Source organism: Pseudophryne corroboree, chromosome 10, assembly GCF_028390025.1.
Source record: "Pseudophryne corroboree isolate aPseCor3 chromosome 10, aPseCor3.hap2, whole genome shotgun sequence".
Classification (NCBI taxonomy): Eukaryota; Metazoa; Chordata; class Amphibia; order Anura; family Myobatrachidae; genus Pseudophryne; species Pseudophryne corroboree.
The window spans coordinates 21,866,710-21,887,648 of record NC_086453.1 but is presented as its reverse complement, the minus strand read 5'-3'; the positions used below and the strand labels follow the sequence as shown (position 1 = coordinate 21,887,648).

Here is a 20,939-nt window from a genome sequence, read left to right as displayed (position 1 = left end):
GTGCTGCATACATCTGTGCTCACACTGCTTTATTGTGGGGACTGGGGACCAGCAGTATTATATAGGAGGAGTACAGTGCAGAGTTTTGCTGACCAGTGACCACCAGTATACGTTGTCTGCCTGAAAAACGCTCCATATCTGTGCTCAGTGTGCTGCATATATCTGTGCTCACACTGCTTTATTGTGGGTACTGGGGACCACCAGTAGATTATATAGGAGGAGTACAGTGCAGAGTTTTGCTGACCAGTGACCACCAGTATTATACGTTGTCTACCTGAAAAACGCTCCATATCTGTGCTCAGTGTGCTGCATATATCTGTGCTCACACTGCTTTATTGTGGGGACTGGGGACCAGCAGTATTATATAGGAGGAGTACAGTGCAGAGTTTTGCTGACCAGTGACCACCAGTATTATATGTTCTCTGCCTGAAAAACGCTCCATATCTGTGCTGCATTGTAGTATATAGTAGGAGTACAGTGCATAATTTTGCTGACCACCAGTATATAATATATAGGAGTACGGTACAGAAGGCCACTGCTCTACCTACCTCTGTGGCGTCAAGTATACTATCCATCCATACCTGTGGTGTATTTAAGTTTTGCACAGTTTGCTGACCACCAGTATATAATATATAGCAGTACGGTACAGTAGGCCACTGCTCTACCTACCTCTGTGTCATCAAGTATACTATCCATCCATACCTGTGGTGCATTTAAGTTTTGCACAGTTTGCTGACCACCAGTATATAATATATAGCAGTACGGTACAGTAGGCCACTGCTCTACCTACCTCTGTGTCGTCAAGTATACTATCCATCCATACCTGTGGTGCATTTAAGTTTAGCACAGTTTGCTGACCACCAGTATATAATATATAGCAGTACGGTACAGTAGGCCACTGCTCTACCTACCTCTGTGTCGTCAAGTATACTATCCATCCATACCTGTGGTGCATTTAAGTTTTGCACAGTTTGCTGACCACCAGTATATAATATATAGCAGTACGGTACAGTAGGCCACTGCTCTACCTACCTCTGTGTCGTCAAGTATACTATCCATCCATACCTGTGGTGCATTTAAGTTTTGCACAGTTTGCTGACCACCAGTATATAATATATAGCATTACGGTACAGTAGGCCACTGCTCTACCTACCTCTGTGTCGTCAAGTATACTATCCATCCATACCTGTGGTGCATTTCAGTTGTGCGCAGTATATATAGTAGTAGGCCATTGCTATTGATACTGGCATATAATTCCACACATTAAAAAATGGAGAACAAAAATGTGGAGGGTAAAATAGGGAAAGATCAAGATCACTTCCACCTCGTGCTGAAGCTGCTGCCACTAGTCATGGCCGAGACGATGAAATGCCATCAACGTCGTCTGCCAAGGCCGATGCCCAATGTCATAGTAGAGAGCATGTAAAATCCAAAACACAAAAGTTCAGTAAAATGATCCAAAAATCAAAATTAAAAGCGTCTGAGGAGAAGCGTAAACTTGCCAATATGCCATTTACGACACGGAGTGGCAAGGAACGGCTGAGGCCCTGGCCTATGTTCATGGCTAGTGGTTCAGATTCACATGAGGATGGAAGCACTCATCCTCTCGCTAGAAAAATGAAATGACTTAAGCTGGCAAAAGCACAGCAAAGAACTGTGCGTTCTTCAAAATCACAAATCCCCAAGGAGAGTCCAATTGTATCGGCTGCGATGTCTGACCTTCCCAACACTGGACGGGAAGAGGTGGCGCCTTCCACCATTTGCACGCCCCCTGCAAGTGCTGGAAGGAGCACCCGCAGTCCAGTTCCTGATAGTCAAATTGAAGATGTCACTGTTGAAGTACACCAGGATGAGGTTATGGGTGTTGCTGGCACTGAGGAGGATATTGACAAGGAGGATTCTGATGGTGAGGTGGTTTGTTTAAGTCAGGCACCCGGGGAGACACCTGTTGTCCGTGGGACGAATATGGCCATTGACATGCCTGGTCAAATTACAAAAAAAATCACCTTTTCGGTGTGGAATTATTTTAACAGAAATGCGGACAACAGGTGTCAAGCCGTGTGTTGCCTTTGTAAAGCTGTAATAAGTAGGGGTAAGGACGTTAACCACCTCGGAACATCCTCCCTTATACGTCACCTGCAGCGCATTCATCATAAGTCAGTGACAAGTTCAAAAACTTTGGATGACAGCGGAAGCAGTCCACTGACCACTAAATCCCTTCCTCTTGTAACCAAGCTCCTGCAAACCACACCACCAACTCCCTCAGTGTCAATTTCCTCCTTACACAGGAAAGCCAATAGTCCTGCAGGCCATGTCACTGTCAAGTATGACGAGTCCTCTCCTGCCTGGGATTCATCCGATGCATCCTTGAGTGTAACGCCTCCTGCTGCTGGCGCTGCTGTTGTTGCTTCTGGGAGTCGATCGTCATCCCAGAGGGGAAGTCGAAGACCACTTGTACTACTTCCAGGAAGCAATTGACTGTCCAACAGTCCTTTGCGAGGAAGATGAAATATCACAGCAGTCATCCTGCTGCAAAGTGGATAACTCAGGCCTTGGCAGCCTGGGCGGTGAGAAACGTGTTTCCGTTATCCACCGTTAATTCACAGGCAATTACAGACTTGATTGAGATACTGTGTCCCCGGTACCAAATACCATCTAGGTTCCATTTCTCTAGGCAGGCGATACCGAAAATGTACACAGACCTCAGAAAAAGAGTCACCAGTGTCCTAAAAAATGCAGTTGTACCCAATGTCCACTTAACCACGGACATGTGGACAAGTGGAGCAGGGCAGACTCAGGACTATATGACTGTGACAGCCCACTGGGTAGATGTATTGCCTCCCGCAGCAAGAACAGCAGCGGTGGCACCAGAAGCAGCATTTCACAAACGCTAACTCGTTCCTAGGCAGGCTACGCTTTGTATCACCGCTTTCCAGAAGAGGCACACAGCTGACAACCTCTTACGGAAACTGAGGAACATCATCGCAGAATGGCTTACCCCAAATGGACTCTCCTGGGGATTTGTGACATCGGACAACGCCAGCAATATTGTGCGTGCATTACATCTGGGCAAATTCCAGCACGTCCCATGTTTTGCACATACATTGAATTTGGTGGTGCAGAATTATTTAAAAAACTACAGGGGCGTGCAAGAGATGCTGACGGTGGCCCGAAGAATTGCGGGCCACTTTCAGCATTCAGCCACCGCGTGCCGAAGACTGGAGCACCAGCAAACACTCCTGAACCTGCCGTGCCATCATCTGAAGCAAGAGGTGGTAACGAGGTGGAATTCAACCCTCTATATGCTTCAGAGGATGGAGGAGCAGCAAAAGGCCATTCAAGCCTATACATCTGCCTACGATATAGGCAAAGGAGGGGGAATGCACCTGACTCAAGCGCAGTGGAGAATGATTTCAACGTTGTGCAAGGTTCTGCAACCCTTTTAACTTGCCACACGTGAAGTCAGTTCAGACACTGCCAGCCTGAGTCAGGTCATTCCCCTCATCAGGCTTTTGCAGAAGAAGCTGGAGACATTGAAGGAGGAGCTAAAACAGAGCGATTCCGCTAGGCATGTGGGACTTGTGGATGGAGCCCTTAATTCGCTTAACCAGGATTCACGGGTGGTCAATCTGTTGAAATCAGAGCACTACATTTTGGCCACCGTGCTCGATCCTAGATTTAAAACCTACGTTGTATCTCTCTTTCCGGCAGACACAAGTCTGCAGAGGTTCAAAGATCTGCTGGTGAGAAAATTGTCAAGTCAAGCGGAACGTGACCCGTCAACAGCTCCTCCTTCACATTCTCCCGCAACTGGGGGTGCGAGGAAAAGGCTCAGAATTCCGAGCCCACCCGCTGGCGGTGATGCAGGGCAGTCTGGAGCGAGTGCTGACATCTGGTCCGGACTGAAGGACCTGCCAACGATTACTGACATGCATATGATTCTCTCACCATTGAAAGAATGGTGGAGGATTATATGAGTGACCGCATCCAAGTAGGCACGTCAGACAGTCCGTACGTATACTGGCAGGAAAAAGAGGCAATTTGGAGGCCCTTGCAGAAACTGGCTTTATTTTACCTAAGTTGCCCACCCTCCAGTGTGTACTCCGAAAGAGTGTTTAGTGCAGCCGCTCACCTTGTCAGCAATCGGCGTACGAGGTTACTTCCAGAAAATGTGGAGAAGATGATGTTCATCAAAATGAATTATAATCAATTCCTCCGTGGAGACATTCACCAGCAATTGCCTCCAGAAAGTACACAGGGACCTGAGATGGTGGATTCCAGTGGGGACGAATTAATAATCTGTGAGGAGGGGGATGTACACAGTGAAAGGGGTGAGGAATCGGACGATGAGGAGGAGGTGGACATCTTGCCTCTGTAGAGCCAGTTTGTGCAAGGAGAGATTGATTGCTTCTTTTTTGGTGGGGACTCAAACCAACCAGTCACTTCAGTCACAGTTGTGTGGCAGACCCTGTCGCTGAAATGATGGGTTTGTTAAAGTGTGCATGTCCTGTTTATACAACATAAGGGTGGGTGGGAGGGCCCAAGGACAATTCCATCTTGCACCTCTTTTTTCTTTCATTTTTCTTTGCATCATGCGCTGTTTGGGATTTTTTTGAAGTGCCATCCTGCCTGACACTGCAGTGCCACTCCTAGATGGGCCAGGTGTTTGAGTCGGCCACTTGTGTCGCTTAGCTTAGCCATCCAGCGACCTTGGTGCACCTCTTTTTTTCTTTGCATCATGTGCTGTTTGGGGACTATTTTTTTGAAGTGCCATCCTGTCTGACACTGCAGTGCCACTCCTAGATGGGCCAGGTGTTTGTGTCGGCCACTTGTGTCGCTTAGCTTAGCCATCCAGCGACCTTGGTGCACCTCTTTTTTTCTTTGCATCATGTGCTGTTTGGGGACTATTTTTTTGAAGTGCCATCCTGTCTGACACTGCAGTGCCACTCCTAGATGGGCCAGGTGTTTGTGTCGGCCACTTGGATCGCTTAGCTTAGTCATCCAGCGACCTCGGTGCAAATTTTAGGACTAAAAATAATATTGTGAGGTGTTCAGAATAGACTGAAAATGAGTGGAAATTATGGTTATTGAGGTTAATAATACTATGGGATCAAAATGACCCCCAAATTCTATGATTTAAGCTGTTTTTGAGGGGTTTTTGTAAAAAAACACCAGAATCCAAAACACACGCGAATCCGACAAAAAAATTTCAGGGGGGTTTTGCCAAAACGCGTCCGAATCCAAAACACGGCCGCGGAACCGAATCCAAAACCAAAACACAAAACCCTAAAAATTTCCGGTGCACATCACTATGAAATACCTCCATCTTTTCCGTCTCTTTCCATCGAAAACGTCATCCTTATTTCTGTCCCTTTTTATTCATTGCCTCTGTGTCTTTCCACATTCAAGCCATCTCTCATTGGGCAGATGCTGTTTCATCTGCCCAAATATCTCTAGGATTTATCATTTGCCCACCAAGATCCTACTAAAACTATTGTCCATGCCCTCAACATCTCCCCACTTGACTTCTATAGTTTTCTGCTTTCTGGCCTCCATCTATGCCTGATCTCCCCTCTCCAAACTGTCCTTAATGCTGCTGCGGATTATCTCATTTACTCTTTCACTGCATGGCATCTGCCTCTATTCTCTGCAGCCTCCTATACCGGCTACCTTTTCATCAACACCTTTAAATACAAAGCATTTAATAATTCCTTTCTCACCTACATCTCCAATCTGATTTACATCCACATTTCCAACCATATGGGTTGACATCATGTTGACTTTTTGACTGTCGACCTAGACACCGTCTATCTACAGTATCTATTATCCAGATACCCTCAGCTGATCAATCAAACACTGTTTTCATGTTGATGCTCACATGACTCTATCTCAGGAGCTGATTGGGTAAAATACAAATATACTCATTGCATTTCCTGCTTTAGTGGTTTTAGTTATTCCTGACAGTTAGGTGTGCTGTGTGCCATGGTGGATTCTACTTTTCTGTGCTACATTTTATGGACTTCTGTGTCACTGCTACCTGTCCTTTGACCATTTTGCAATATTTTGCCTAGTGATCTTAGAACACATGGATCACAGAGCAAAATCAAGGTGCTTAGCATACTTGTTGGCCAAAAAATATGTGCCCACCGACCAGCATCCAGGTGTCCTTATCTGGTGGGTCCCTAATGCTAAGTTAAAGTCGAGGGTGTGGGACACCACCAAGTCAGCAAAGGCCGGCCGCCCCATGGCACCACACTAGTGAGAGGCTAAGGTGTCAGTTAGTGTTGATAACAAAGAAGCAAAAGCTGTGTGTTAAGTGGGGGTCACACAGATGAGAGGTATTAAATAAAATGTTAAAACGTGTTTAATAAAGAAAAAAAAAGTGCTAAAAAAGAGTTGAATTAAGTGATACAGGCAGGGCTGTTTCTAGCCAATTTGGCTCCCAGTGCGAGATTTAAAAATGCGCCCCCCCATGGCATAAAAAAATGTGCCCCCCCACACACACCTAGATAAAAAAAAAACTTGCGCGTGCACCGGGCAAGGGGGCATGGCCTCATCTAAATGGGTGTGGCCTCATTTAAATGAGCATGGCCTCGTCTGAAAAGACTACCTCACAATCCAGTTTTTGACCCTGCTCCAACAGATCACGACCACCACAGGAAATAAAAATTCTACCATATTAAGCCCCACACAGTAATGCCCCCTGCACCATATTATGCCACACACCGCAATGCCCTTGATACTGTACATTAAATCCCCATACTACAGCAGGCAAGAGTCCCCATTTCACACATTACGGCAGGTGTCCCCATTTTACACAGAGAGAGAGAGAATACTTACAGAGGCGATTACCGCTCTTCGGCCCGCCTCACCAGTTGCTTCTCGTGCCGGCCTTTCCCTCTTCCTAACTTGGATCCCCCTCTGTACTCCGCTCGGGGGGGGGGAGTTTCGCGTCATGACGGGGTTGCGTCGTGACGTAACGACGCAAACGCGTCATTATAGGAGGGGGAAGCAGGGAGCCACAGTTAGTGCCGCGGCGGGCGCCCAGTGCGGTTGCACTGCTCGCCTGCCCCAAGAAACGGCCCTGGATACAGGGCCAAATGCATCATCACTTGGAGAGTGATAAAATGAAGAGAGAAAAAGTACCAGACAATCAGCTCCTAACTGACATTTTTCAAACACAGCCTGTGACGTGGCAGTTAGGAGCTGATTGGCTGGTACTTTATCTCCATCCACTTTATCACTCTCCAAGCGATTATGCATCTAGCCCACAATGTGAAGCCCCAAAGCATCAGTATTTTTAAAGCAATATACAGTAGTTCAGGGCAGATACAGGTTGATGAGGTTTTCTAGTTACCAGCCGCATATGCTTCTTATACACATTGGTACACATGTTGTTATATATACGGCTCTGCATAGGGACATAAATATTGTTTACATTTTCTTAAGAGTCATTTTTACTAATTTTGCTGAAATCTCTAATTCCACCCTGAAGTTCCAAAACTCAGACTGTGTTTTACTGCACTGGGGGATTCATATAGATACACGGGATGCTGTCAATTTACCTCCAATCAAAATCCCGACGGTTGAAATCCCGACAGCAATTGACCGACGGTCAAAATCCCGACAAGGTCAAAATCCCGACATGGACAAAATACCGACATTTAAAATACCGACAAGGTCAAAATACCAACATGTAAAATGCCTACAGGTCAAAATGCCGACATGAGTTTTTCATGATTTTTTCATTGAAACCGACTTGTTCATACTTTACCATCCCAGTGGACCTGGAGGGGGAATATAATAGTGCGCCGAGCGCAGAGTGAGCCATGCAAGGGGACACAGTACACTTATATGGTGTACATGTTGACCTATGTCGACATACACACAAAAAACCACAATGAAAAATGCATGATGGTATATTGACCTGTCGGCATTTTAAATGTCGGTATTTTGACCTTGTCGGTATTTTAAATGTCGGTAATTTGTCCATGTTGGGATTTTGACCTTGTCGGGATTTTGACCGTCGGTCAATTGCTGTCGGGATTTCGACCATCTGGATTTTGATTGGAAGTATTTCATACCGATCCCAGATACACTCAACAGAAAAATTCACAAGTGTAAGGATTTACCAACTTTTTATTAAAGCAGTATAATCACGATATTACAAACAATGTTACAGATTTATTTTTTACATACAGTCCCAGTTACTCAGATGAAATATACACAATGTCGATCCCCTGATAAGAACACTTGTATCCTCTAGACCCTCTGTCCCATTAATCTTGCGCCCATGCTAGTAAGTAAAAATGTAGACACTTGTCACTGATGCACTGTGGAGGGCAGTTATCTGCGTCAGGCTGGCAGTTTACGTAGAGTTGCAGCATTAGGGTTGTAAGAATAAAATATCCTTCATCTAAAATAAAGTGCAAAGTAGTGAAACTGAGAACCATTGGAAAAAAGTCGGGTTATAGTATTTTTTAAATGTCTGAGGTCCTGAATCAGTTGTAGACGCAAATGCAATTGTAAGTGTGATTTTTTTCGGCTTTGTAACTGCTGATATCGCAAGTGAAGCTGCCATCCGGAAATGATAACAGACACCCAGAGGGGCTGCCGCAACTCGTTCACAATTGCGCACACATTCGCAGACTATATGCAGAAACAAAGAATATCGAGCTTAAGGTTAGACCTAAAAATGCGCAGACTGGACACGGCAGGCGCCATGTTTCTGTTCGTAAGAGCTTGCAGCTAACGTCAGATACACACCCAGAAAATGGGCATGACATGCCTCAGTTTTTAAGGCAACTCCCCGTTACCTCTCCCAAACGGTCCCTTACTGACAATCACTTTGCGATTAAATTCTCTTTGCAAGCGGTATTGCAGCGGCACCTTGATGCGATCATGGCACACGCGCAGTCTGACGATATTCGCTCATTAACGTGAAACATCAGCTTTGCGTCTATGGCTGAATCAGTCCCACAGTACGTTAGTAATGTCTTGTGTTACTGTAAATACACAACCCGAAGGGCGACCTTGTAGTCAGACTGCTACATTAACACCTTTACATTCCACCCCCTCTAGGCCCTAATTTCTCCGTCCACATCTGATCCTCTGACTTGCTCCAACTTCCAACTCCTGTTGTCTGTAATACTGGAGATATCTGCAGTATTTACAACTAGCTGTCTTTGCCAATAGATGTGACCAATCAGATCTGTAGAACCAACTGCATTTATTGTACAAAGCTGCTCTGTGCCGTCTCTAAGAGCTCTGGAGGGAGAATTTAAAAGATAAAGGTCTTGGTGAAAAAGTAAAGACAAATAAAAGCAATGTGTTACGTAAAAGTTGCAGGATAAAAGTCTATGGAACAAAAAGTCTGATGGTCACTGGAATATAAAGGTTTTCCCATGTAAACTCTTTCAATGTATCTAACATGTATACTGTCATTCATTCAATATCTTCAGAGAGGAGAGATCTTCTGGTCATTCGGGTCACAGGGAACATCCTCTAGGTTCTGTCAGGGATCTTCATTGTGCCTCATGCGTTACTACAAGAAAAAAAATGTTACTGTATCAGCTGAATCACAGAATATAACAATTTAGTAATACTAACTTTTTTTTTTTTTTTTTTTTTCAAAACAAAGGGGTGTATTCAACTATTAGCCCATTTTTAGGTAGAATTTACATTCAACCTATTCAATGCCCGTGCTGTTTTTTTCGACTGGTTGAAAAATCCTGCACGGGATAAAACCGCGTGGATGGGCGAATTTGCCGCCGATACACGCGTTTTCTCGAATGTGCCGAATTGCCCATTTTTAGGTCCCTTTTCACCCATGCCTATTTGACAAAAAAACAACAACGTAAAGGCATGGGCGAAAATGGATCCAAAAACAAGTGAAAATGCCCACTATTGAATACACATAGGTCAAATTAGTCCCGATTTTCCGACCGTCGGAAAATTTGGCACTAATTGAATATCCCCCTAAAATGCAATTCAGAAAGGACACCAGGATTAAGTGCCTGATTGAGTTGGAGGCTTGAGCCATGGTTTCATAGTTCTCCAATTATTTTTGATCTGCACATGTGCAGATCAGGAACAGCAAAGATGGGCACAGTACAGGGCAGATGTCCAGTGAGTGACAATCTGCGCCACTTTAGGAGCATGGAGGTGCACTGTTCCGGAAAATGGAGTGTGCCTAAGCCAGAGACTGCATCCTTGGATGCACCTACACTGGACCAGGCTGAGTGAATTAATTTAACATCCTAAGATGTTCAATATCCTTGCAGATGGTACAATGTTGTGTCTTCAGATGCAGCAGGGGATCAGCGAAGCTGGCAGGAGACCTCTATTCTCATAAAACGACTCCTGCAGCATTTGCATAATTTCATACAGCTCTGCGTACAAAGACACAGCATCTGTGTGACTGGTGTAAAACTCTGAATCAGCTCCTAAGACATTTCAGTGATGATCACATCTAAAGAGCTCCTGTCCCTCTGGATGTACATTTAAACTCCAAGGGCAGAGTTCTAGGATAGGGACATTAAAATCAGTGGCTGAAGCACTTCTGAATTCTACAAAGTAGATTGTTTGCCTAAGAACTGTGATTTTATATCATTTAACCCCCCTCTGACAATACAGGTTAATTCAGAGTTATTAGAATTTATGAGGAACTTTATCTTGATACTGAATCTTTACATTTAGAACCACAAACATTATGTTAATAATAATCATATCACTCTTGTGTACATAGCATTCTGTAGGTTATAGCTAAAATCTGTAACTACTGTCATTGTGCAGGGAGAAATAAAGTACCAGCCTATTAGCTTCTTTTTGCCATGATACTGGCTGTAGGGTGGATGTATTATTATGGGGTAGACGTATCGTGTGGGTATAACGATTTGTACTTCACCTCTTGACCGAGGGGGAAGCAGCAAGCCAGACCAACAAAATGCATTAACATCTTGTCTGACAGAGCGGGGGAGTGAGAGCTCCCCCCTCCGTCGATTGCTGAAAGTGCTGATTTGCTGTGTCTTAATCTGGGTCGGCTCCAGTGGGCATTATAGCAAGATGTCCTGTGCAGCCTGCAGCTGGCAGCCGCCGCAGCCAGGGACACAGCTGTCCTTGCTGTGGAGAGAGGGCAAGGTCTCCTGCCACTGACGAAATAAAAAGCTGCAGGTGTCGGAACAGTCAGTGCCGCTGACCGGTCATATATTGCTCTGCATATCAATGTGCTTTCTTATCAGCACATTAATACATGTGGGTGGGGAGCAATATCAGCACACATAACGTTTGCTAATACCCCTCCCCACCCCCATATCGACCCTTCATATATCTACCCCCATGTGCCTTACAGTACGTCAATTCTGTTCATAAAATGTTAATCATGCAGCGATGCCTCAAGAGCTTTGTGATCCCACCAAAGACTCTCTTGTCCTGCCCAGGTCTGGCTTGTCTACACCAGTGTAAGGTTTATTCATCTATTTTACTATCTTGGAACCTGAGCTAATCGCATCAACTGAATTCATACAGTTTACTATTTTAAGTCCCACAGAGGGGTTAAGGCAGAGGCAGCAAGTGTAGGGTGACCATAATGTAGATTACTTTACTTACCAACTGAAGTCACGAGCTCTCCAAGATGCTATAAGTTGCAAAATATCCTTGACCACCTTTCCTCCAGGAGCTCTGAGGTCATCAGAGGAGTCTCCATTAAAGTTTCCACAGACCCCACAAACTGCCTCAGACAGACCCTCGGAGACCCGGAGCAAGAGGCTTCCACTGCTGCTAAACTCAATCTTCAAGTTTGTGGAAATCTGGATAGAGATGGAACTATCCACAGCACTTACTGACACAATGCCAGAAACAGTGGGAAGAGCAGCCAAGCGACCATTCACCTGTAAAAATTGTAATTCATTTCATCAATTCATTGTAATGCAGATTTTCATACAGGAGGAATCTGGTTGGATTACTCACTAATTGTGGGATAAAACAATAATACATGGCAAATCTCGAAGCAACTTTGGAACATCATTTAATTCATATAATAGCACAAGTTAATGTTTACTACTGCATGTAAGGATTGAAATACTCACTATTGAATGACTATTCTTTTAATATATGTATCCTGGAGTATCACTACTCAAATAAATGGGCAGACAGTATCAGTCATAGGAGCCCATTTCATACAGTAGTTACCCAATGCAGAGCTTCTCGGTTTGGCCCCCCAACAGATCTACAAGAAGCAGCAGACTGTCCTACTGTAATAGACCTCTCAAAAAACCTCAATCAACATTGGACACATCCATGACATTCAAACCTATGCGTCAATATATTTAATTTTTCAGCCTAGATATAGGGGTTGCACACTATAACCCCTGGGCTGTGTAGTAAAATTTGGGGCCCCTGTTCTGCTCTTCTGAGTATACTCATGGACCTTTCTCATGTGGGGTGTGGCATTATTTTGAGGTCACTGTGTTTGATCTTAGATGATGGTGTAGGCAGCAGCGAAAGTTTCAACCCTAGGTTTTAACATTATAGCTACATTATAGATACATTTTTTACTTTTATAGCATTATGGAGATAGGAGTTGCTAACTGACTAGAATGTTTTAGGAAGTGCTGTATAGGCTACTCACCCAGACCTCCTTGTCCTTGGAGATGGTCACTAGGCCACCACGAATGAAGATATGAAGTCTGGAGACAGATTTTGCTTCTACTCCACAGCTCTGGATATCGGCAAGAACTCTGAACCACCCGGATGCATCCATATCACACAGAGAAGCAACCTCTACAGGGCCAATTCCTATAGATCCTCCTGAGAGTCCATCAAAAGTGACCAACTTCTGTGGGCCTACAGAACATTGGCCTTCCACCTTGTAGCAACCTCGCACACCATTGACAAGACCACAGCGCTCCGTGGAACTACATGAAACTGCTGCACAGGTCACACCGCCAGCTTGGCAATTACATTGACGGGTACAGTCTGCCGAGACAAAGGACTCGCCCTCCTAAATAAGAAAAATAGTAGGAATTATTTTTTTTTAAATAAATAAACATTTATTTTAAAAAATAAATATAAAAATGCAGTGATCACCAAGTATAAAGGCTCCATGGACAAAAGAGATTTGATATCCTCACCATAGAGAACCTGTCCAAGTGTAAGATACTCTAAAGACTGTACAGTATGTATTCAAATAATGTATATGCAAGTCAGTTTTGCTCTAAGATGTGCCTTGTCACATGCAACTCTAAACCAGAGTCCATGGGGAAGATTAACTGTACCCAACCTACTAAAGATAATAAGTTAAGGTGTTGCCTATAGCAACCAATTGGATTTTAAGGACCATTTTATGGAATGTACTAGGTAAATGATAGCTAAAATTTAAGACCCAATATTTGGTATATTACCATGTGAAAACGGTACAAAACAAATCATATAAGTTTACATTATCTAGGTTTTGTTATAATAATTAGTTGAGTAAAATTTTACATTAATTGGCATATGCACACACTTTCTGGTAACTCTAAATCAGAGTCTATGCTTTTTTTTTATACCTGAATCCCAGTATTTCCTATTGACCCTAATTTGCTGCATTGCAATATTATTACAGAAACAAACATGTATTAATAGATAAATCGAACCAATTATTTCAATGGAACTTATTATTGGATGTATAAAGTTGATGGTGAATACTACTGGTCTATAAGTTTCTATATAATTTGACCATAAGAAATGTCAATATACAATAGAATACCAGGACAGTATATTATTGTTCTATTCAAAGTAATAGAATATGATAAAGTACAACATGCTATGTTTTTTAGGCTATATGCAAACAAAACAGCATAAAAAAAGCAGTAGAAACAAAATAACTGTAATAACGTAATACATACACTCAAGTATCGTCCACTAAATACACATCCACATTTGTCCATGGTGACACATCTATCTCCGTCCAACACATAGCCGGCGTCACACTCGCAACCTTCGAAACATCGATCTGTACATCGCATTGGCTCGGTAATCCCAGAACAAGTTTGCTCACAGGTTCTGGTACAAAGTGCATAATGACTATTTGCTGGACAGGACATAGCTGCAAAAGGAAAAACAATTGTAGAAAATTGACTCAAAGCAATAATACCAAAGGTAGAACTGGACATTAATAGAAAACAAAACATGCAAGTTAATGGTTCCTTTCCAACAGTTGGAACTAACTTTTATTATGTTATGGTAAATTTTACTCCATATCTGTATTTCACTCCAACTCAAATAATTTTTGCTTTGCACTTACGACAGAATGCTGGTGTTCGCCAAGAGCTTAGAGTAGCACCAACAGTATAGCAAGCTGCTGCATAGGCCTGGATCCCCTTGCACACAATATCATCTTTTCCATCAACAGCACAAGAGTCATAGATGCAGTGGTTAAAATATTCAGTTGGGTTAATCTTGGAATGGCAATCTTTAAATGGCCCAGCTGGGTTAGTGATCATGCCACAAGAAGACGTAGCCTTAAATGGTTGGAGCTTGGCATCCCCACATACTAGACATTCTCCAACAGCACAGCCATCACTGCACTTGGCACCAGCAATGCTCACTTTCCAGGCTGCCCCAAACTCATTCACAGATTTGGCAACCTCTTTGCTGGGAAGTTGGAATTCATCTTTGTTATCACCGTTGAAGTTGCCACAGAGACCACCCATCTTGCCACGGTATGAACTAGGTATATTAAGGACTACATGGTAAATCGTATCATACAGAATCTTCAAACCAAAGTCTGTCTGTAAGACAACATTGTTCCCTTCTTGATTTACTACGATACCGTCATCTTCTAAGGTCAATGGCAATTTGTTGAGCTCTCCATCAACCTACGGAAATATTGAAAAACATTTTACTTAAAGGTACTGAAAACTTAGAACAAGACACAGTATCATGGCAATGTAATACTAAAAGTAAATAAGTTAATATTTGATACTAACCTTTACTGCTGATCTCATGTCTCTTGCAATGGCCACAGTGTAACCATATACAGACACCACCACAAGTCTTGTCACAGCAACATTACCATTTCCATAGCTTTCATTCTCAACAACCACAGAGAAGTCCACAAGACGTGGGTCAACCACCACAACCTTTGCAAAAGTGTATGTGCAAGTGCCTTGGAAGTCAAATTTGAGACCATCAAAGGAAATGTAATGTGGATCTCCAGAAGCCTCACATCTGCCACACTCTTTAGATTGACATCCCCAAGCCCCATTGACCAGTTTGCATTCTTCCTCAGGTCCACAACGTTCTGATTGGCACTTGACAATGCCATCAGCCCCACACTGGCATTTCTCATTGCATTGACCCTTAGGATAGAAGACTTCGTTGTTTTGATAATATTTATCTTGATAGACACAGCCGCACTGGGCAATGGGAACACATTTGTGACCACTCATTATGAAACCATTGTCACAGTAACAAGATTCTTTGCAAAGAGAGTCACAGCCAGTCGGTGATGACAACCCATAGCAGGTGACTGGACAGGCATTTCCGCACAATTCATAATGAGTGTTTGCAGGGCAGGATGGACCTAGGAAAATGTATCAAGTCAATATTAGTACTTTCCATAAAGGTGTGTAAAATAAAATAATATTATAGCATGCAATATATAATCAAACCACAGAGTAAATTAGAAAATACATCAAATGTTGCAGAGTCCATGTGTGTTGTGCATATGGTGATTCCAATAGTTTTAGGATTCACCACTTGAACTTACTATTTTTGTCCAAGGGAAATACACAACTAAAAGTACTATTATTATTATTATTATTATTATTATTATTATTATTATTATTATTTTTTTTTTTATTATATGGTGCCACAAGAATTCTGAAGCACCTAACAAAGTACATAAATAAGCAAATATACTATATCCCCTCACGCTAATGGAATCAAATTGAGGCAACAGGACATGAATATACTCAATATATTAATTACCTTATAGTATTTTTAATACCTATAAACTCAATCATACACAGAATACTAACATCAAAAAATTAATATGCGCATATAAAAAACCCCTACTAAAAAATAAACATATTAATAATTAAGCATAAGAGGTGGATCATCTATCTATAATTCTATATTGACCACAGTGGACTGATAGAATAGGGCAAAAATATTAATGTCCTTATTTTTATTCTTAAATAGGACAGTCCCGTACGGTGTGCTATAGATTGTCCCTTGAATTGGATACCTTATAATAGAGCAAAAATAAAGTTCTTTACCAATGCAGGTAATTTATCCGTGTGTTCACAGTGGAGTAAGTTCTCACTGATGGGAGAGATGTTTTACAAGTCCGGAGGATAAAGTCAGGCACCCGGGGCTCAGCGCACCGCAAGCGCCTAGTTGCTGATTGTGCTCCCATTTTCCAGCCACCGCAAGTGGCGTTCTCCGTCTCCCGCTTGATAACCTCACAATTGTGGTGCACGCACCTTACAGCTTTGGAGGATGATGTCCGGCTCCCGGGGCTCGGCGCACCGCAGGCGCCTGCCAGCTAATTAGGCTCCCATCTTCCTGCCGCCGCATATAGCGTCCTCGCTTCTTCCGCTTGTCAGCACAAACAGCAGCGATGCACACTTGTTAACACCACTAAGGGACAATGAATGGTGTCAACTGGGTCACTCTATGAGGACGCTCCAATTGGGAGCGAAACGCGTCACAGAAAGTGCCCTATTTGTGACCCAGTTGACACCATTCATTGCCCTAATCTATCAGTCCACTGTGGTCAATATAGAATTATAGATAGATGATCCACCTCTTATGCTTAATTATTAATATTTTTATTTTTTAGTGGGGGGTATTTATAGGCGCATATTAATTTTTTGATGTTAGTATTCTGTATATGATTGATTTTATAGGTATTTAAAATACTATAAAGTAATTAATGTATTGAGTATATACATGTCCTGTTGCCTCAATTTGATTCCATTAGTACGAGGGGATATAGTATATTTGTTTGCAGTTTTACATCTGGTTTATATCAGGTGAAAATTTTTTATTGGCTATATCCACAAGCCAATTTCCCCCCGCTGCTCTATGTGACTTTTTTAGAATGTATGGGTTCTTATTAAGGTATATAAATTAATATTTTTATTGAAGGTACTTGTATGTATGTGCGAGTTGGGTGTACGTGTGAATTTATATGTACACCTATACGTGTAGATACATAACTATATACATATCTTGTGATTAGCGCCAGGCACAGTTAGTGTTTTTTGACATAAATAAACAAAACAAGAAATCAGCAACTTACAGTAGAAGACAATGTAGGACAAGTATATGCTACTGTATATAAATATTCCTACATCATCAGACAACAGTGAAATAAATATCAGGGTGGCAGGAATCATGTCTTAGGTGCCTTTGTAGGGAGTGTAGAGTAGAAGATATTCTAAGTAACAGAAGGAAAAGCAAATGAGGGGAGCGGGCCTTGCTCGTGAGATCTTGCGTTCTAAAGGGTACGGGCAGACAGACAGGGGTGACACAGATGGGATAGACAGTGAGCATGGAACAGAGGGTTAGGAGGAGAGATGGCAGGTTTGAGGAAGAAGTGGATCTTGAGAGCCTGTTTGAAGTTTTGTAGAGAGCCAGAGATTCTGATAGCAGGAGAGAGAGAACTCCAGAGGTAGTGAGCAGCACATGCAAAATCTTGGCGGTAGGAATGGGAGGAAGTAATCATTTGGCAGGAGAGGCAGTATGCGTTTGTGGAGTGAAGATTGCGGGTGGGAATATAAGGGTTGATGGAATGGGTAAGAGCTTTGTAAGTGAGTTCAGGAAAATTCAGTTGGATTCTAAATGGAAAGGGGAGCCAGTATAGGGCTTATAAGAGAGGAGAGGTGGACCTACTGTAGTATATTTGGTGAGGAAGATGAGATGAACAGCAGCTTATCACTTTCTGGGTTCCTAGCTGTTCTACCTAGTCTTTCTATCTTTCTCTTTTTATTTTAACACTCTCCTTCCCTCACCGTGAACCCCTGCCTCCGCTACATTCTATATTCTTTCTTTGTATTCCAAGTCTCTCTTGTTTGGACAGGCAACACTGTGACTGTCACATCAGCTAATTATACCATATCGCTAAAGACTGCATAATAATGTTCTATAATGCCCCTTTTATATGTTATTTATCAGTAATTGTGTTACCCACAAAGAATGATCCTGACAATCTGATAGCAGTGTCTCACTTCTGTGCCTGGGCTAATCAGCAGGATGGAAGCATCAGGCTTTTCCTGTGTAGATGGCAAGGCCATCATATTTCTGCCAGTACCCATTCACTTCTCAGAGTCCTGCATTCAATCGGGTGGGAGCTGTTCGGTGCTGAGTATCACCATGTTTAAAACATGGCCTGTCACTCATAGTCTACGTATATCTACACCACGTTCTTCCATTTCATCATCGGTGGCAATGGTAGCTTTGTGCCACAAACCAGCTCTCACTCTTGAGTATAATGTATTATCCCTTAATTAGATTGTCCTGTGTGGGATTTTTAGGGGCAAAATTAAGAATAGACTATCTCCTACATATATGGTAGGCTCTTGATCTGGATAGTCTTTAGCTCAATAAATTATATATTAATTGCAATTTTGTTTGGACCTTTCAAATTTCTTACATATTGATTTAATGGTCATTTTCATAAAGTTGAATATTGGGTTAAATGCATTCTTTTCGCTGCATCTTTATCCCTCCCATATTCTAATGGATTGACAGTGGCTAAAAAGAGTTTGATGAATAATTACTTGCAGGATACAACTTTGACATATGACAAAAGTAAACTTTCTAACTTTATCAGAAGCATTCAGGAATCAGTGGTTCAAAGGATGAAAATTCATCTTGGCAATAATTTTTACTGGGCAAAATTTCATGATGTGGCACAATTGACAGTATAGTGCGCACTTGCAATACAACAAATGCTAGTGTTCACTTGCACCAATGTGCATCTGCCACAAGTGTGTACTAGGAATTTTATAAACCGCACTTTGGTAAACATCAAGACTAATTAGTATCACTTTAATGAGAGAACTTTAGAACCATAACTTACAGCAGAAAGAAGCCGATCTCCATTCTTGAAGTGTGACACCAGCAGCCTGACAGGCGGCCACATAGAGACCTATGGCATTACAGTAGGATGAAGGATGTCCCTTGTATTGGCAGGCATCGAAAATGCAGTCATTGAAGAAAGGAGTCGGGTCAACAACTGAGAGACACTGGCTGAATGGTCCTTTAGGCTTGGTGATAAGTCCACAGTATTTCTCACTCTTGTACGCTTGCTTTTGAGCTTCAGAACATAGAGGGCAGTTCTTGGTACACTCTGGTGTACAACCAGCAACCTCACCAACTTTCCAGCTGTTACCAAACTGAACCTCGTTTGATGCTGTTCCGCCAGTCTTCATGGCAAAGTCATCATTGGGATTCTTGTTGTAGTTTCCACACAAGCCACCAACAGCATTGGAATAAGTGCTTGGTATAGTCACTGACACATAACTGTTCCAGTCATATGTTACAGTAACGTCGAAGTCTGTCTTAATAATGCCTTGGCTGCCACTGATGTACGCCACAACTTTGTTCGTTTGGAAATAAAATGGCAGTGATGTGACAACGCCATCAACCTGAAGAAAAAGGAATGTAAGAGATCAGTGATCTGCCTCCTAGTCATCTTTCTCTTTATCTGTCTAAACTTGCTTTGATGTTTGTATCTGGTCCCTGATTTTGATGACTTTTGAACTACAGAGAATTATGGGACAGATGTATTAAGCCTGGAGAAGTGATAAAGCAGTGATACATGCAAGGTGATAACACACTAGCCAATCAGCTCATAACTGTTAATTTACATACTGGAGCTTATTGGCTGGTATGTTACCACCTTGCATTTATCACTGCTTTATCACTTCTCCAGGCTTAATACATCTGCCCCTATGTTGGTAAAATCCTTCCGAGGATGACCACTGTCTACTGTATTGTGGTCATTTTCCAACTGAACTAACCTCTTGCTAAGTCAGAGCAGCATACTCTATCTACATCTCATCACCTACTCTGTGTGTGGATAGAATGAAAAATATTTGATTCTTTCAGCTCTAGTGTCTAGCAGCAAGATCTTTGTGTGTAGATATGTTCATAAAACATCTACAGTGACTTCATACATACCAAAATACGACGAGGGTAGTCCATGCTAAGAGTCAAAACCATATCGTAGACTTCCAGTGTAACCACTTTGGTGTAGGAGACAGCTGTGTTCCCACCACGGTTGTTGTTTTGGACCTTGACAGTAAAACGGGTCAGTGATGCATCATTGGAGGTCACACCAACCAGTTGGTATATGCAGGTTCCCATGAAGTTAAATCTCTTGTTGTCAAAAGTTGTGTAGTGAGGATCTCCACTGCCCGTGCACGTGGCAAAGCTTATGGGTTGACAGCCACGCACTCCATTCACTACCATGCACCTTTCACTTGATTTACAACTGTTTTCCTTACAGACCACAATGCCAAGGTTTGGATCACACTTGCAGAGAAGGCGGCAGTTGTCATCGGACCAAAATTCCTGGTTTGGTTGGTAGTAGGCACCATTGTAAGTGCAACCACAGCTTGAAGCCTTCACACATTTATCTACACTGAGAACATAACCATCGTCACACTGGCAGGTCTCCACACAGTCATCAGTGCACCGGGATGGAGCAGTACGATCCGTACATGTGGCTGGACAAGCGTTTCCACAGAACTCATAGTGACTGTTTGCAGGACATGGCAAGGCTGAAATAAAAGAAAGGTTTTTTTTTTTAAATATATATATATATATATATATATATATATATATAATGTGGCTGTGGATGGCCCGGCACTCCTGAACGCCTGTGTAGTAAATGCTGCGGTGCCCTCCGGGTGACTCCAGGTCACTAATATATGGTGTAGATG

At 42.6% G+C, this 20,939-nt stretch overlaps 1 protein-coding gene across 1 annotated transcript in view; it reads right to left on the bottom strand.

Annotated features, from left to right (window-relative positions):
* Positions 1-8,121: 8,121 nt before the first annotated feature.
* LOC134965134 (IgGFc-binding protein-like) overlaps positions 8,122-20,939 on the bottom strand; it is a 70,793-nt gene continuing 57,975 nt past the window's right edge. Inside the window, exons 13-20 of the mRNA XM_063941661.1 lie at positions 20,176-20,777; positions 19,073-19,640; positions 14,970-15,565; positions 14,285-14,858; positions 13,887-14,086; positions 12,629-13,000; positions 11,608-11,888; positions 8,122-9,544 (exon numbers count right to left, since the gene is read on the bottom strand). Coding sequence (XP_063797731.1) covers positions 9,535-9,544; positions 11,608-11,888; positions 12,629-13,000; positions 13,887-14,086; positions 14,285-14,858; positions 14,970-15,565; positions 19,073-19,640; positions 20,176-20,777 — 3,203 coding nt within the window. The 3' untranslated portion in view covers positions 8,122-9,534. The remainder of the gene's footprint in view (positions 9,545-11,607; positions 11,889-12,628; positions 13,001-13,886; positions 14,087-14,284; positions 14,859-14,969; positions 15,566-19,072; positions 19,641-20,175; positions 20,778-20,939) is intronic.